At 43.6% G+C, this 18,975-nt stretch overlaps 1 protein-coding gene across 3 annotated transcripts in view; it reads right to left on the reverse strand.

Moving 5' to 3' along the window:
- Positions 1-18,975, reverse strand: part of KCTD19 (potassium channel tetramerization domain containing 19) — a gene marked incomplete at its 5' end in the record, with an annotated part of 21,003 nt that continues 2,028 nt past the window's right edge. For all 3 annotated transcript variants that reach the window (XM_083624872.1, XM_083624873.1, XM_083624871.1), the window contains 14 exons: positions 1-151; positions 1,679-1,780; positions 2,142-2,296; positions 3,553-3,747; positions 5,956-6,556; positions 7,178-7,283; positions 8,333-8,416; positions 9,176-9,318; positions 10,562-10,659; positions 12,336-12,496; positions 13,045-13,267; positions 13,433-13,564; positions 14,162-14,353; positions 16,873-17,023. In XM_083624872.1, the coding sequence (XP_083480998.1) occupies positions 38-151; positions 1,679-1,780; positions 2,142-2,296; positions 3,553-3,747; positions 5,956-6,556; positions 7,178-7,283; positions 8,333-8,416; positions 9,176-9,318; positions 10,562-10,659; positions 12,336-12,496; positions 13,045-13,267; positions 13,433-13,564; positions 14,162-14,353; positions 16,873-17,023 (2,457 nt within the window). In that variant the 3' untranslated portion in view covers positions 1-37. The remainder of the gene's footprint in view (positions 152-1,678; positions 1,781-2,141; positions 2,297-3,552; positions 3,748-5,955; positions 6,557-7,177; positions 7,284-8,332; positions 8,417-9,175; positions 9,319-10,561; positions 10,660-12,335; positions 12,497-13,044; positions 13,268-13,432; positions 13,565-14,161; positions 14,354-16,872; positions 17,024-18,975) is intronic.

Genomic DNA, 18,975 nt, shown 5'->3' on the forward strand with positions numbered 1-18,975 from the left:
TTTATCTGGACGGAGGAAACAAAGGATTTCAGTTTTATTAAGGTTTCTGTAAATATTTCCCTATGACAAAATGAGAGAGTGATTGAAAGTAACCTTTTTTTATCAGCAGGTCAATGCAGCAACTGTACTTCCAGGCAAATGGCAGAGTAAACTGAAAGGGAAAAACAAATAGGCTAGCAACAGTTCAAGGAGTGGCAATGACATTCTCCCTTCAGGGTTAAGTTGTTGAACCAGCTGCCAAACACTCAGAGCTGAAGCAGAGGCGCTTTTAGGGTAGCACAACCAGTTCAGCCATGCTGCAGGGGGCGCCACAACAATGCTGTAGAACAGAGCGTGTGAGGTGGGGGGGGGGGTCAGTGATTTTTAGTGTCACACAGGGTGCCACTGAAATTTGAGAGCGCAAAGTCCATCACTGGCTGAAGTGTGTGTGTCCAGATAGAAGGCCACCCAAACGCCTCAGGAGACACATATTTAAAATTTAGAAGTTACTCCCTCCACTGCAGGTCAGGATTAAAGATGGACTCGGGCATGAAAAGGTTGAATGCAATTTAGTAATTGTGCGCAAACATCTTCAAAGAGGCACAAATCCAAGAGGCACAAATCCCATCCAACTAATCTGATACATTTTGTACCTCAACGTCTGCAAAAATGGGAAATGCTAGAGAGGGTGGAGGGGTAAGGGAGAGGAATCGATATGCAGTTCTGTTTTGAATTGGGAAACGCTTTTACTGGAGCTATTTTTTACTTCCAATCACAAATGCTGTTGGGAGGGTCACAGAAAAAACAAATCTCAAGCTGTTTTTCTGCTCTTTGTGGCTGGCTTTGGCAGCATTCAAGGGCTCTGTGGCTCCAAGAACAGCTTGAGGATCACAACTAACAGGGAGATGGTGTCTGTCCCTACTTCCTGAACCAATGTCTGCCCTCCACAGCATCTCCCCAGGAACACTGGTTAGTGGACAAGAGAGGTGTACCTAGGATAGCTTGGGCCAGGTCCTCCTGACACCCCTGGATGAGGATGGTCCAGCAGAACAACAGGCTTACTGGCCACCTTCTCCACCTGTTCCACTAGCTAGTGCACGGCGGTCCAACACACGGCCCTTGAGGCTTTTTTTGGTGGCCCTCAGCAACATTTGACACACACCCCAGCCCTCATGCCACCTTCCCAAAACCAGGTAAGCAAGGCACTGGGCTTTGAGAAGGAGGTGTGAGGGCCCCATAGGCTAAAGGGATCCTTAAAAAAAGAAACTTTACAGGTTCCCCTTGCCAAAATAAAAAACCCTGCACCCATTTACCTGACATTTAGACTTTCAAATTTCACCCAATTCTTCTAAGAAATAAAAGTGACATACATTTGTTGATGCTGTCTTTTAAAGAACACTCACAGTAGAAAGTAAGCACTCAGTAAAAGTGAAATCCTGAACCAATTTGGCAGAGTTCATATCCTCAGAATGAGCTCCTATGCCTGCAAATTTCACTCAGCTCTCCTCAAACATTAACCTGTTATCCAAGCTGACACTGTGGGTTCTGAGGCTCTCCCTTCCCTCCCCCCCCCCACAGCCCTTCTGTTCAATCAAATGGAGGAAGTCACAAAGCAAGCAGTGAGAGCCTGGTCTTTCTGGGTCAGCAGCAGTCCCTGTCCTCCACTACAAAAGGAAGCAAATCAATAGTTCACACTTACTTCAATCCATTTCAGTAACTTCTCACAAGCATGACTATCTGCTTTAAAGGGCGCCACATTCAGCAAGTCAGCCACAAACTCCTTAGCTGTGATCTCTAGGCTCTGCAAGAAATGAGGGCACACAGCAACCATTTTCCAGAGCCAACTGCGTAGAAGAGCAGTTAGCAGGATTGTGAGGAAGGGGGGGAGGTGAAGGACCAGGACCAGGCAGGCAGGAATGGCTGCAGGATTCTCTTCCGCAGAAGCCTTAGAAGAAGGGAGACATGAGGGCAGGGCAAAGCTTATTGCCTTTTGGTGGTCTCCAAATATTCCCAGAGCTCACAGGCAAGCTGTTAGACTAGGAAGGAGGTCTCAGCAGGTGACATGCCCTAGGCGAGCAGAGCTTGTGCCAAGAGACCACATGGTTTCGGGATTGGCACCCAAGACCTCTATAAGCCCAAGAGCAGCCATGTTGTCTTCTTACCCACAGCCTCTGCACAAGCAGCTCGACTTTGGCAGTCATTTTCTTGGGGTCCTTCTGCCTTATGGAATCCAAGATGACATCGGTGAGAAAGCAGTGGCACTTTCGGGCATAAAAAATCTCCTCTTGTGACAATGGAAAGCTCAGAAAGACAATATCTATAAGTGGAAAGAATTAGGGAGTGCCATCAACACCCATTTCTTTGCCAGACCTTCAGTGTCTCCCTCATCACCCTCTCTTGAGTACAAAAACAGCACCGCCTACACTGATCTTGGTTTGGCTTTGGGGCATTTTGTTTCTGACTTGGTGGCACCACCTCCCATGGTTCCTGCCTGGCCCTGTAACTCAGTGTGGCCAAGGAGTCACATCCTTGGTTCACCACAGGTCCAGCTAGTCACAGCACAATCCACAAGTATTCTAGTGCCACTGCAAAACTACCCAAGGCAAGTTGGAAACGTGAGGAGGAGGGGATCCTGTCAATTTTTATTTCTCTCAGTTTCTCAGTTTTAAATTCGGTTCTCTATATTTCCTTATCCGTTTGAATAAAAAATAAAAAAATAAAAAATCAACAGCATTGTAGTGTGAATTTCTCCCAATGTATACATTTCCCCCTAATACTTTTGCAAAGCAATTTTCCCTACTATAAAGCAAGTTTCTATGTTACTTTCCTTTTTAACAAAAATATGCATTTAGGGAGCCATTTCTCATATTTTAGTCAAATATTTGCATGGTGCTGCTGCTGTTGTGTCCCTCCTTAAATCAAACTGCAGCCCAGTCGTGGCTCCTGACCCACTGGTTGAAGACCATTAATCTAGCATAATCTGCCTGAAGACAAAGCTGTTTTACTCAGCAACCCACACTGCTGATTGATGCCAACAATCCAACCATGTGGGCCTCTAGAAGAGAGCAACTGCAGCAGCATATGGGGTCTAGCAGAGCAGGTCACTCTCAAGGACTTAAGCAAGATGCAAGTCCCATGACATTCACTAACCAAACTGCCCAAGAAGAAAATCCCAGATACACTGAATAGTCTTACCAAATTGTATTATTGGACACTATACAGCTCAGAGCTAGTCTCTACTTGTGGCATTATTTGATGTTCAAGAAGCACCATTACCCCACTGAAATACAATAGAAAAGGCCTTCACAATATAACCAATTTTTTTCCTTGAACTCAACAGGGCAAGATCTTTGTTACGGGAATGGTTCCAAGAGTGGGAGCTTCTTGTCAAAATATACAGTAATTTCTCATTTTGCAAGGAGAAATAGTGAAGATTCTGGGTACAGAATCGGGGGGGTGTTCTATTTTTTGAGGGAGGAAGTCCCTCCCCCCCGCCCCCGCCCTTCAGAGCAAAAGCAGATGAGATATATTCAGCCCTGCCCTTTCCTTATATCTCCTTCCCATCCCAAGTACCTTTGGCCATGGGGTGTGCCAGGCCACTGGCTACTTTCATGTTCTCCAGGTGTGTGCTGTAGAGAATGCTGCTTTCATGAGATGAGCAGGAACCATCACAAGCCACAATCGGAGGATGCTCCACTTTAAGAATCAAGCCAGTGTCCCCATGGGGCTCATCCATGATAGCACTGCTGCTTTGCTCAGGGAATGTCCCTGGGCAGAAATGGGTAAAAATTGTTAACATGACATATGTATTGATTGGCATATATAAAAAGTTATCAGATGTTTCACCCTGACTTGCATCTACCAATGGAATTTAGGAAGTCGTATTAGACATGGAATGCAATGAGACACCATTCTGTGGCCAGTTCTACACCCCATGTATTCCACAGCATGTGCACACCTCTTTCACATTCTCTCTTATTCACTTTTTCCCAAATTAAAAAGTGCCAGGTGTTGTAACCCTTCTCATAGGACAGTTGCTCCATCCCTTTTACCTTTTTGGTACCTTTCCCAGTGCTTCAATATACTTTTTGAGGTGTGACCAGAACTATACACACTAAACCCATGGTGGTTTCACCATGAAATTGTACAATGGCATTATGATATTTGGTAGTTTTATTCTCAATCCCTTTCCTTATCATCTCTAATGTGGAATTTGCCTTTTTCCACAGCTGCTATACACTGAATCAACACCTTCACCAAGCTGTCCACTACAACCTCAAGGTCTCATTCTTCATCAGTGATCCCCAGTTTTGGTTCTATTTGAGTATAAGTGAAATTAAGGTGGGGATGTTGATCCCACATGCATCAATTTACACTTGTTTTTAATTTCATTTGCCATTTTACTGCCCATTCACTCAGTTTTGGGGTTAGGCTAAGCTTATTTATGAATTGATTTCCTTTTACAGCTCCTCTCAAGCCTCTTCTATTCTAACATTTTGAACAATTTGGTATCATCAGCAAACTTGGCAACCTCACTGTTCATCCCTAACTCTAGAGTGAAGAAAGTAAAACACACAACCCCCAGTCACAATCCTTGGTGGAGCCCACTTTCTACATCCCTCCATTGGGAGACCTATCCATTTAGTCCTCCTCTCAGCTTCCTATTTCTTAACCAGTTACTGATCCATAAGAGGACCTCTCTTTGGGAACAGCTGACTTGAGAGACCATCTTGCCCCTCATAGCGGCCCAGCATAGAGGCACTATGAAGGGTACCACATGATGTTTTCACAGGGAACTCAGTGTGTCTGCACCTTGGCCTGGAGCTCCTTGCCTATTCATATTAAGCAGGCATCATCAGTAGTTTCTTTCAGTTGCCTACTTAAGGCACACCTGTTCACACAGGCCTTTATTTATGCTTCACCATCCAACTCTTGACTCTTTTTATGCTGCTTGATGGGTGTGTTACATTTTTCATTGTATGAGATAAAAGCCCCTAAAATAAATAAATATGAAGCTATTCAGATATGAATAGCCCAGTCCTGAACAATTCAAGCAACTTTTCACGGCAAAGTATCAGCTAAATAAGCCCTCTATGGCAACCGTGGAGCTTGCATGAACTTGCAGAAGCCTGGGAACAAGCAGAAGAACAACTGCCAAAATAGCTAACCTTCCTCTTTCTGCATACAAACGCTAGAGACTTAATCCCTTAAAGATCCCTGCAACCAGTTCATGGATCTCCATAAGCAATTAAAGAACAGGCCCTGCCCAAGTGGGCTTTCGAAACAGCAACTTCACAGAGGCAGCTGACTTGTAGCTTCTACCTCTAATTGTTAAACACAGAGCAACAATCATGAAGATTTTCCCCTTAGATGCTCCTTGCAGGAGGAGAAGTTAATCACTGTTTTCCTCTTTCATTTTTTCTTTTTATAGCACTGATTTCTGTCACTTGTATTCCAGTCTTCATCCAGCCTACTTCATCAACCACAGCTCTTCAGTACCAGGGAGTGGTCTCCACGGTGCCAAAGAGGACCTTTTGGAACAATTGTGTCAAAGGCCCCAGTCATCTCACTGTTCCACAATGAAACAAGAGCTTCAATAGGATCACTTGCTCTACCCAATGAAAAATCCCCTAAAGTCATCAACCTCCAAGGGTGGACCAGCAGAGGTCCCCCACCGCTGAAGACAGGAATAATCATTGCAAGACCAAACTTCACCAGGAAGTGGCCTGATCATGACAATGAGATAATATCCACCCCACCTGCTTCTACACCAACCCCTCTCTATCATGAATAAAGAGGTGATTGATCACTAATCCCACATCTCTGTGAACAAGAAGCCATTATGTATAGGCAGAAGAGTCAAGGAGAAAGGAAAGGTCCCAGCAACCCCTGCTTTGGGGGGGGGGAGAAAAAGAGGAGGGCACTCCTTGTTCCTGACATCCTCAGAGAGCGCTAATTTACAAGCAGCAAATTCACCTTTCTCTCTCTCTTTCTGGCCACTCAGTTCCTTGGCTGCAATATTTTCAGCCACTGAAGAAACCTCCTCAGAAATGCTTTGTCTTCCAATCTTGACAAGCCACGCCTCAGAAGCCGGGATGCCCAGCAGGCACTGCCCAGCTTTCGGCAGCTGCCCATTACTTGTGAGCTCAGGACTGGTGACCCCAAAGCAAGTGGCTGGTGGGAAATTGCAAGGCACTCTCCTTTCGGGCTCTTCAGCCACTTTGACACCATTGGATGTTGCCACCTGCTGGACTTCACTGCACCGATAGTTCGCCATATCCCATCCCTGCACTAGGGAAATGAGCTTCTGGATGGGAGTGTCTCTGTTTTCAGGTTTTTTGCTTAAATTGCCTTTTGCTCCTCTTTTCCTTTCAGGCTGTCTGAAACAGCAGGAACTGTCCCACCCATCTGTGGACTGGCTATATCCTTCCCAGTTATTTCTTCGCTTTGATCCCTTGGTTGGGGAAATGTGGGGAGACTTTTCATTCACTCTGTCTCTTTCTTCCAGGTCTTGTGTATTTCTAGATATATTCCAGCTATTGGCACATTGGTCTAAATCCACAGCAATATAGGAGTGCTAGAAAAGAAAAGAAAAGAAAAGAAAAGCGAAAATTTCCATTAAAATTCTAAGATAGAGTGTAATTTGGCAGTGTCAATGTATCCTGTTTTGCAACTGCTTTAATATCAGAGTTCCCTTAGAATCAGTATAACAGGATTCTGTTATAATCTTATGAGGTGTGGCAGCTGCTTTTGTATCTTTGGAGGGTGAATAATAAATTGGGCTCTTTGAGAAATGCTGAGGATTATAGAACCTTCCAGAAATGATTGGGAGAAAGTTAAGACAGTTTAACATTAGAGGTTTGTAAGGTAGACTCATTCTAAACCACAGGGATGACTGCCAACTTGGACGGCCTTAAAAGAGGGTTAGACAAATTCATGGAGGGTAAGGCTATCAATGGCTACTAGCCACAATGGTCATGCTCTGCCTCCATGGATGGAGGTAGGTTTGTTTCTGAATGCTAGTTACTGGAAACCATTGGAGGGGTGAGTGCTCTTGTACTTGGCTCCTGCTTGTGGGTTTCTTACAGGCATCTGGTTGGCCACTGTGGGAGCAGGAAGCAGGACTAGATGGGTCAGTGGCCGGTTCCAGCAGGCTCTTATGTTCTTAATGATAATATTGAGTGAAGATCAACCTTACATTTTGAGGCTCTTCACCAGACTCTTGTTCTTTCTCTGGCACTGCAATCTCAAGACTTCTAAATGGAAAAGCTGCTCTTTGAGCTTCCTGTTGTTGCACCCATAACCTGTAAATAAAACATCACAAGAATCATCTGTGAAGTCAGCCATGGCTTTGGAGGCAGTGTGCCTGCCTCCATATTTAAGAATATTGCCTGCATCTTCAAAATGTATTAAGATGTAGACACTGAAAAAATGGAGGGGGGAAGTAGAAATTTCAAGCAGTTTGTGAGCAAAAGCTAGAGGAAGAGGAGGAGGAGTTCGCTGTATCAGTTCCTGGAAAAATGAGACCTTGAGAACTTAGTGGATAGTTTGATGAAAATGTTGACCTAGTGTGCTTCAGCTGTGAAAAGGATGTATTCCATGCTAGGAATAATCAGGAAAGGATTTGGAAATAAAAGTGGTGATATTATCATGCCATTATATAAATCTATGGCACAACTGCATTTGGAATACTGTGTACAGTTCTAGTGACTTCACCTCAAAAAAGTTATTGCAAAGTTGAGAAAGGGGTGCAGCATTACTCCCCTACGAGGCAAGGTTGTAATGTTTAGGACTTTTTAGTTTAGAGAAAAGGTGAGTAAGAGGCAACATAATTGAAGTTTATAAAATTAGGCATGTCATGAAAGTATTGTGTCAATACTGTATATTTTTAGCAGTATTTGTTTTAATTTGTACTGTGAGCTGCCATGGGTCCTATACTGCAAAAAAGGTGGAATATGAATTACATAGATCAAGAAATCTCTCCTCCAAAACCTCTTCATTGTACTGATGCCTTCTCACTCTTAAAATCAGGGTTTTTTGTGCCTGACAGTGCTGATGCCACAAACCTCCCATTCAGGAACAAAGGGCAATGAGCTTGGCAGGAGGGCGGTTGGATAAAAAACTGTTTCCTACCAAACTCCCCACCCCACCCCTGCTTAAAACTGCCTCCCAGCTGTTTACCACGAAGAGGGCATTCAGGGATAAACAACTACAGGGGAGCGGCTTGTAGATGTGCTTTGAATTTCTGTAATTCTGGCCTATTGTCCACCTAGCGGGAGTTCTCATGCCCCCTGAACATCACTGGTTGATACGTGATTTTTTAAAAGATAAAGGAGAAAGAAACTGAGGATACCTGTATGTGTCATATTGATGAAGAGCCTCGACAAGAGAAGGGATCTGATACGCAGCCACTTCCTGGCACAGCAGAGACCATTCTCTGACAATTAGAAACAAAACTCAAGGCTTGTTTATGCAAATCAAGTGTGCAGAGAGCCCTGTCAAACTTTGTAAAAACATTATTGGCAATAAACAAGACTGTGCAACTCAAATACAGGTGCTCTAAAAAGCGTGTTGAAGCTCATGTCTCATCTTAAAATATCAGGGTGGCACATGTTCCCTCAAGAGCTAACAGGTTTCTCCTCCTTACACTCTGCTGCAAACTCACACCAAATCTTGGGTGTAAGTCAAAATGGAACATTGGCTATTTACTGTGAAAGTCTGCACTGGCCCAGTGTGTTGTTATATCTTCCACCCACCACCCAGATCAGGCGGGATCACATGATACAGCTGAAGAGACTTGAGCAAACAGAGGTTCCTTTGTAGTGCCAAGCTGGAAGCAGAGTAGATGGAAACTGGCACCTCCACAGGACAGCACTACATGTATCCCTCACACAGCACCAGAATATGGAGTTTTATGGGAAGTAGCCAGCATTCCACTCTCTGTCCAATAGGAAGGAGGCATCCAGGTGGGACATGCCTAGGCCACTTTCCCTTGATGGGTGGCACTGAATGGTGACCGTGAGTTTAAGATTGCTGGGGGACTTGCTGCAGCCCCTCTAGCCAAAGACCACTTCTGCCAAAGCATAAACTTCCAATTGACAAAGCCCACGTGGCTGTCCTGCATTGGGGGAGAAGGCTGCATTAATGATGAGCTGACCATGTTAGGAACACAGGAAATGGCAAACATTTCACTTACTTAAATTCAGAAGGCAAGAAGAGTTTGCCAAATCTAAGGAAGTTGAGGATGTGTCGAAAAATTTGTCCATCACCATGGATGAGGAGAGCCTGACCGTAAGTAATCCAATACACCTTTTTGCTATTTGACAGCAGCTGTGGAAACTGGCAAAAAACAAAACCAATGCCATAAAGAAGAACAGAAGCACAACCTGTTTGAAAGAGAAAGCAGCCCTCTTTTGCCCACACTCACCCACAATGAAACAATCCTTACACAACTTTTCTACTCCACAAGGAAAATGTATTATTATAGGTTCTGGGTGCCAGAGTTTGTGGGCGGAAAGCACTCATAACTCTTGGATTCAGTAAAAGTTATAATTAATCAAAGTTTGATTAAACTGGGCCAAACACAGGAAACCCTGGATTTAGTTAGGCTAATGAGCCAGGCTGAACCATTAATCCATTAAGAAGGCCAATAACACACACACTCGGGCCAGACAGAAAATGGTGAAAGCCTCTCCTTGAGGTGAGATATAGCAGAGACTAAAGTCCAGTGTTTCAGGAGGGAGGGACAGAAATGCTGTGAGCAATGAGGTAAGTGAACAGGAAAAGTGTCCTTTTGCAAGCTGAGGCAGCAGGGGTGGGTAGGCTAGAGCATGAGGCAAGCAGTCCATTTTATGCTGCAGAGAAGGTCAGACAGGATGTTGGAGTCTCTTGGAATATGAGGCTGCAGCAATGGGAAGAACAGGAACCTCTTGGGATATGAATGTTCTATGCTCTCTCGGTCTAGACACAGGTTGTATATATGTGTAAATAAAGCATGTACTGTAGAGGTGTGAATTACCTTCAGTTTGTGTGCTAGTCTGTAACACTGTTATCAAGTATGTCTGCAAAGTCCCAGGTTCAATCTCCAGCATATCCAGTTAAGGAGTATTTGTATGCCATGAAGCTTTCTTCCTTGTAGCCTTCTCTGGCTGTCTCTCCAGAACTATCTCAGGCAGAGAAGATTCTTCTCTCATCACCAGTTAATTAACCCTTTAAACTGAAGATGGTAGAGACTAAACCTGAAGCACTAGAAAGCTGCTGGGAAAGTAAAGAGCACCAAGCCAAGCGGGCCAATGATCTGACTTGGGATAAGGCAGCTTCAGGTGTTCATATGAACTATTCCACTAGGATGTGGGGGGGGGACATGTTAAAACATTCCTGCCCATAGAAAGCAAGCATGTGACAAGGTGAGCTCAGAACCTTTCATGCCAAAATGCTAGCAGAACTGAAGTTTAGTGCCACCTCCCACAAGTAGGTTGATACAGTTCAGTGCAAGCACCTCAATGCTTTTAGGAAATTGGCCTGAAGGTTCAGACTATCAAAAGGCAAGAAAGGCAATGTAACACGTTCTTAAGAACTGTACCTTCAGTAATGTTTGCAAGTAAGTTGCGTACCAGTGACTTCCTACATACACTTTGACAATATGATGGAGTGAAAAGACTGTTAGTCCTGCTGCCCAGCCTGCATGTGAAAGAGAAACAGAATGCAATTTTAAACGCATTGCTGCTTTTGTCAGTGTGGTGAACACCCTTGATCCACAAAATCCCTCCCTATTGCAAGCTCATATACAAATGTTTTGCCCATGCAAGGAGCAGCAGATAATCTACTGAACTCGAAAAGCAAGTTTTCAAGCAAGTTTCCCCTCCATTTGCCCTTAGAGCAGGGCAGTTTTCAGCTGGCCCATGGGGAATGACAGCCATACCAGCCTACAGCTCAGCATTCATGCACATATTGCCAATTACTCAACATAATGCCATTTTTTGCTCACTTCTATTAATGCTTACAAAGACTCCTTTGCAGTCGCAGGTCAAAATTTACTTTAGTCTTACTTCAGTACACTGTAGCAGAAAGTTTATAACTAGAGTGGGGAATTAGATCTAGCCAGTGGGCCTGATTCCCAATTCTACCACTGTGGACCAATTTTGACAGCAGTAAATCACCTGACATTAGGTGTCTGCCACCTGCCAAAGTTCAAATAAGGTCACTGTAACCACTGATCAGCTGTGAGAATGCATTCAGAGGGGCTCGCTGTAACCACTGATCAGTAGTTACAGGGAGCCTCTTTGAACGAAATCCAAATGGAACTTTTTTCCTCTGCTTGTGGGCTTCCTAGAAGCATCTACTTGCCCACTGCGAGAAAAAGATGTGAGATTAGACGCATCTTTGGTCTGATCCAGCAGGGTTCTTATGTGTAGAAAGTTGCTGCATATATATGCACAATAACTTCAGTTTAATCATCACAGTTGCCAGCTATCACTTACATCACTTGCAGACAGTGGCGGAGCTTCAAGCTCCGGTGGGGCGGGTGGCGGAGAGCAGGTGAGGGGCATGGCTGGTGCGCGACCCAGGGGCATGCCGTGCTGCCTGCGGGGGTGTGGCACCCAGCACAGGGAGGGGGCAGCCACAATGGCACCCCACCGGGGTCATGCCGCCAGGGGTGATGCATTCCCCCCGCACCCCTGTTCCTCCGTCAGTGCTTACAGACAGTCCACTAAAGTCCCTGCTTATGTTGCTGTTTTTTGCAGATTATCTGAGGTTACTTGTACACTGCAATAATCAGATTATGCTGAAGTGTGCATGTTCTTGGATATAATGCATATTGCTCAGAGAATGTATAATAGCTCTCAAGATATGCACAAACCATGCAGTGTACACAATTCTGCTAAAATATGCACTTTCTTTGATGTGTCTTGGAGGTTATGCATATCACCTGGAGAATGCGCCAAATGCTGACAAGATACACATATTCCCCAAGGCATCTTGGAGAATATGCAGTGGTTTATTTTTAAGCATTGGGGTGTGCCTGAGCACACCTGGCAGACTGCCTTCACATCCCTACAGTTACATGCAGTTATATACTTTTGTGTGAAATTCTGATTGTGTTGCTATAATTGTAAATCAGAGTATTATGGACATAAAATGCAATGATATTCCTTATAAAGTCATTTGCAATGTTAGTGACAATAAACACATTGTGGGGAATGACTACTTATTTTGTAACATCCATTGGTTCAAACATAACGTTTCATATTCTGCTCTTTTATAGCTTAATATTCCATGTTGTTCATTACTAAAAAGACATTGTTCCCTCCCTTAAAACTCAATAAGAAGGGTCAAACTAGTAACAGCTGACTTACCTTTTCCCACGGTTTCTAAAGGTGCCTTTTGTTTTAGAAAAGTTTTCAAGGCATCCTTCATTGGCTCATATATGATATCCATTTGATCCAAATAGGCACAGAGTTCAGGAAGCTCAGACATCTTCCGTGTAAGTGGGAGTCTGCAAGTGCCTAACCAATTCCTTTGGATAAAAAGGGGAATAGACTTAGAAGAAATTACTTTATCTATTTTTGCATATATATTTTTTAAAGATAGCCATGTGATTTCTTTCCTACTATTTTGGCTACACATGGATTCTCTCCACCACCACCCCAACTCCCAATTTTATTTAAATCAGATTCATTAGACAACTAAGAGAAACTTCAGTGTGCCTAAAACCTTCAATTGCAATTGTGCACCTGAAGAACAGTAATTAAGGCTGGTGGAATGCAAACATGGTCAAGAATCATATAAATTAACCATCAAAGTACACAAAAGTAAAACCAAATAGGTGTATGGTCAAATGTATTAAGATCAAAGCATTTCCCTACATATTTTGAAGCCACCAATGATTCCCCTTTTTTTCTAGGGGCACAGCAATTGCTCAAAGACCCAGTCATGCTCTTTTCAATTGAGAAGCTCTTCTCTTTTGAGTTTGAGCATAGTGCAAGGTCAATTATCCCACCTCACCTCAGTGGTCTTAGGCACACTGACAGCTAATTGGTTCTGCTTTGGTGCAAAAAGACATACATGACATGTTGAAAGAGAACTCCGTTCCCGGATATATAGAGCTTGTTCCCATCCAGGGTACTCTCCATGTGAAGCTGCCCCAGAGCAGAGTCAGGATATTTGACCAAGAGACCAAGCGCCATTGGGAACAAAGGGAGACTTGCTGCTTCCTGAACAGCTTGCGGCTTCTTCGTGGTGCTTTTCACAATGCCTTGAAGGTCAGCTGTTCCCTCTGAGTAGATTCCTAAAAGGGAAATGTACAAATGAGAAATGAACAATTAAGAATTATATTTTATACCTCTCTTGACTTGCTATTCCAGTGAAAGTCCCATGGCCCAATCCCCATTTTATTTTGAAATCTATTAATATAGAGATGAGTTACACTGAAAGATGCAATTAAGAACCGCACCAGGGTTCCTCCTGTAGGTCTTCACTGCTTCTGTGACTTCGGGGATCCCCAGTGCCTCAGCCTCAGCCTCCAGAGCATCCATGTTGGAGAAGTTGTCAGGCAAAAGCATCTTCTCTGAGCGAAGAAAATTAGCTAGAAATTATAAAATGAAAAACACAAAGATAAGCCCAGAGTGTAGCAAGACCTCAACCCTATTCTCTGAACCTGCTCCCATAGGTACTAGCAGAACACAGTGCCATCCACCCAGTGGCGTAGCGTGGGTTGTCAGCACCCGGGGCAAGGCAAGTAATTTGCGCCCCCTAACCCGTGGATTTGCGCCCCCTAACCCCCAGATGTTGCGCCCGGTGCGGCCGGCCCCCCCTGCACCCCCCACGCTATGCCACTGCATCCACCTCCAGTTCATAGAGTTGGTCCAGGACGATACTGTGGTCAATGATAATTGAAAGCCACTGAAAGTTCTAGCAAAAGAAACAGGGTTGCACTCCCATTGACCACTCTCTTGAAGGTTACCCATCAGGGCACCAAGACCAAAACCAGACCTAAACCCACAACCTACTCCCACATATTCCACTTGCCCCAACCCTTCGAACATGACCTGTGGTTCTGAGACTGCCTCTGGTAGCATATTAGTAGTAGAAAGGGTGTTATAATAATTTAAAAAATGAAATAGAAGGAAACACTTATTTCTTGCCTATTGCTGCTGCTGTCTTCCTCAAGGAAAAGGCTTACCTATGAAGCGAAACTCACTGCTTTCACATTCTATCAGCACAGCATTGTCAGACAGCCACAGCAAGTTGTCATCATTGACCAAGGAAGGATATTTTTCAACCATGTCTAGTGGCACAAAGCAATAATGCACTTCTTCTTCAGTATCTAGCAACGGAGTGTCCATTAGTCCTAGGGGGACTTTCTCATGTAATCCTAATAGGGAGGAAAAGTGAATGTCAGCAAGGAGCTAGGAAGACCAGAGACAGCAGATAAAGCACTAGAAATCTGAATCCAGAGCCTGGGGTCACACACACCATACACTGAAAGCACATGGCTTCCCCCAAAGATTCCTAGGAATTTTAGGTTACCCTTCATGGAGCTAAAATTCCCAGCACCCTTTAACAAACGAGTTTCCAGGATTCATTGGGGGAAGCAATGTGCTTTCAGTGTTTGATGTGTGACCCCAGTCTACACACGACATCCCATGCAAATAGCACCAGCTGTTGCAGCTGATAATCACTAGGAATCCCAGCAGGCTAGGAAGCAAGCTTAACCTTTTTTTCCTTGCTGTAGTCCTGTGGAAAAATCCTCATCTGGAGCTGGTATTTGTAACTGAGAAGAAATTCTCCACTGGTGCAAGCAGGGGAGCAAAAATTCCAACTGCTAAGATCAAGCTCATGATCATCTGTGCTGGCTAATGCTATTTGCATGTTTTTTAGACCCGACAAATTAAATACAAAGAAATAGTTGACCTCACATGGTTGTTGATCTTCAGCAAGCTTTGGGATTATCTATGCCAAAAGATTCGCCTGGGTCATTATTAATTAATTAATTTATTTAATAAAATTTATACACCATTTGATTTAAACAAAACCCATAATACAGTTTACAAATCTGAAGTATATTTAATGGGTATAAACTCAATAAAGGGAATAGTGAAATCTTAGTGAATGTGACAAAGGAATTAAAAATGAAGGGAAATAAAGCTCTGGCACCTCTCAGAAGGGAACCACTGCCATTCTAAGAGAACAAGGCAGAAGTTCATTGTAAGCTCCAGCACCTCTTTTTCTAGAAAAATAACACTGGTTATTATAATCTCATTCATATATATATATGTATGTGTATATATGTGTGTGTGTATATATATATATATATCACACATTTTCTCTCTCCTTTCTTATTACCAAAGTACCCAGGATGATGTACCCAGCTCGGTAAAATGTAGTAAAAATAATATATAATATATAATATAAAAAACAGATTGAAAACAATTAAGAAAAGAAAGGCAATTAGTAGTAACAATTCATCTGAAAAGACATCTGGGTAAATAAAACACTTGACTTTGCTCAATTACAGGATTATGTGCCAGTGACTCTAAGGCAGTATCTGTATAACAGACCCAACTCTCTGTTGTCAATGAGCATCAACTTTCAGTTCAGCCTCCTACCTCTAGGGGACAAAATGAATCTGGTCTTGTGCCTTGCTGCCTTTTATCACGCCTCTGGGACCAAAAGTGACAGGAACTTGGTTTCCGTTTGGTTTCTCAGGGGATGTTTCTCACAAAATTATACAAATTTGTATTAAGAGTTTTGTCACAAACAACTTAGCAGTGTGCATAAGTTCAACTGCTAATTTCTCTCTAGAGGACTTAAAAAACAAACACACCACATTCAGCGCCTTCACGGGCATGCTACTTATCCTGTCATAACCCAGACGAGTGAAAAATAAAGCAAGCCTCATTCTAGAGCAAATGACCCAAGGGGCAGCACTCTAATTAATGTCAGGCAAAAGTTTATTAGGAGGAAGAACAGTGATTTGGAATGCAGCCAAACAATTAAACATCAACATCAACTCGTTTTATAATCCTACTGAGATATGTCATTGTAACTGAAAGTGAATGACTGTAATCTGCTCACCTAGCCACCTGGGGTTGCTTCTGAAGGTTTGGGAATACAGCTGCTAGGCTTAATTGGAATGAGTCATTGCAAGCATCTTGCACCACTAGTCCTCTCCTGTAAAGCCCTTCTTGACATAGGTCCAGGGTACTTGAATGATGGCCCGTCCCCTCACCTGCCGCTACACTTACATCTGCATTGGAGTTCCTTCGCTGGGTTCCCCCATCATCTGAGATATGGCCAGTTGCTATCAGCAAATGGGCTGTTTCAGCAATGGCGCCTGGTTTTGTTTTTAATTTTACTGAAGATTTTCTTGGGTAACAAAAGTACATACAGTGTTTCAGCTTTCAGTTCATAGAGTCCTTTCTATGGATCAGTTACATTCGATTTGAAACACTAATAATGTTATAGACATTATGAACTGGTCTTCCCCCCGCCCCCACCCAGAGGCTCACTTGGTGACCACTCTGAAGTTGTTGTGCCATCAGGCAAAGGCTTCTTTGTTTTCCTAGGTGTTTATGCTTTTTGGCTGATGCTTTTATAGGGCTGCTGCTTTAAGCTTATATTAATGTATTCATGTGATGTGTTATTAAATATTATATTTTAGGTAGTCCTGTTAATGTATCTGAGGGATGGGGAGATATAAATAAGCAATGACTGAGTTTTCTTGGAGTCCACATCTCCTGGGCTTAACCCGCACTCCATCCACGGGATCATGTGGGCTGAATGAAGCCAGGGGAAGTTTATAAAAATTATCAAAGATGTTTGCTGATGATCACTACAATTGTCATTTTGGTCCTGTCTAACCTTAAGTAGTTGCTTACAATGGACTTTTACCAGTAAATGCTGGACTTTTAAGAGGAAATTCTGAAGGCTTGCTGATACATTTTCGTGTTCTCCAGTAATTCATAGATGCTCTTTCAGCTATTGGTATATCCGCAGGACGGACACGTAAATTATGTTTTCCTTCCTTCAAATTGTCTAAGGTCTGTTAAGACAGGCAAACATCTCTTAAGCATGCATTTTCATTATATTTAAACAAAATCATAGGAGCGTTAAAAGAGGAGGGCTGCAATACAGCATGGTGCGCATAGCAGAATGCTTTCCTTCGGCTCTGCCATCAATGATGTTTGCTTCAGTACAAAGTAAGAGTTCCTAAGCAATGCAAAGCTTAAAGTTTTTAATAAGCCTGTGGTCATCATCATCATCAATGTAAGCGCTATTCTAAGCTATATGATGCTATTTTCAGGCTCATAAAGATGCTTCCCTTTGGCAAACCTTTTATGTGCTTCTGTTCCGTCATTAAGGAGGGACTAAGGAGGAAGAGGGAAGGTAGCTTCTCTCCCTTTTCCTGAGGTGGCATCTGGAGAGGCTCAGCTAGGGAGGCTTCAGAAAAACACAAGAGCCTTGCAGCTGGCTCAGCCCAGAGGGCTAGCACCCTATTTCCATAGTGGCTAATCAGATGCCCCTATAGGGAGTCTGCAAGCAGAACCTGAGCGCAACAGCAGTGCTCTCCCCACTTATGTCTCCCAGCAGCAACTCAGGTCCTGCTTAGTTGTCCACTCCTCTTGTCATCCAAGTTGGTGGCCATCACCACATCTTGTGAGAGCGAGTTCCATAGTTTAACTATGCACTGTGTAAAGAAGGGAGTGATTGCAACAAACAGCATAATTGCTTATTAGCTCAGCAATGTAGGCAGGGGAACCAACTTATTTTTCTGTCTTCAGGAGAAGCCTAGGAGGAATCTGTCATAGATGTTTTCAGTAAAAGGCAAGTCAGACCTGTGAAACCTAGCAAAGATAACCTATATCCTATTCAGAAGTGTAAATTACTGTCAACTCAGACAGTTCATGGTTGACCCATTATAACCTGTCATAGGGCTCATCCAGACTTCCTTTTGCACTGTGCTTTCCAGGCACAGGTCCACGCTTTAAAGCACTGTTTCAGAACAGTTTATTTTAGTCCCAGCGCTTTATCCGGGAACACTCGCATTTTACCACTGAATTGGAGCAAATGGAAATACAGTATGTGGAAAACCTGATTGCTGTTTGTTCCAATTCAGCGGTAAAACGTGGGTTTTCCTGGGGAAAGTGCCAGAACAAAAAACAACAGTGCTCAGACATGCAGCTTTAAAGTCCAGACCTGTGCCTAGAAACGCAGCACAAAGGCAGTCTGGATGAGTCCTTAATGAGGGTACTGAGTAATTTAAGAAGGTGATGAATCGGTGTTGCTGTCCAATTCATTGTGCCTTGTAGGAAAAAAACAGCTTTAAGTAGCCCTGAAGCTCTTCATCAACCAGCTTGCACCTACATGTCTATGTGACAGGTCCCACCCACACCTGTTGATAGGCATCCTTCCCTCTCTACATTCTCCGTGATGCCTCATCTGAGAACAAAGCCAACCTTTGGTCTTGGTGCCCTCCATTTCATTGCCTGAAAGTGAGACAGGCAAGCAGCTGAAGACTGAGGTGGGTCTTGTAAATCCTCACCACCTAGGTTTGGTTTAAAACACTGACACAGGAGGCACAGTCCACTGAGAACTTTTCCTGCCCAGTCTATCCCCTTGAATGAAATGGAACTTATCTCCTGCAGAGATAAGAGGATGTAGAGCTAGAAGTGGAAAACTCAGGATGGGGAGGGATCATGCTCCATAGTACGCTTAGGACTTGCAGGGTCCTCTTCAGAGTCAGCAGGAAAGTGGGGAGGGTGATCCCACAACAGTCCCATTAGTGAAGCAGGAATAAAGAGGCCTCCAGATGGGCCAAGCCAGGTATAAATAGCTTCTGCATTGGCTTCTGCCTAGACAAGAGCAGAACTCCCAGTTTACTCTTCTCTTGGGCTTTTGTTTCCCTGGACTTCAGGCTCCTCAATCTGATTGCCTTTGCTCCATCTGCCTCAGTGCTTTGATTGCCTGCTTGAATACATAACTCAGATGTAACAC

The sequence above is a fragment of the Podarcis filfolensis genome (assembly GCF_964270895.1).
Source record: "Podarcis filfolensis genome assembly, chromosome: 8".
In the NCBI taxonomy this organism is placed as follows: Eukaryota; Metazoa; Chordata; class Lepidosauria; order Squamata; family Lacertidae; genus Podarcis; species Podarcis filfolensis.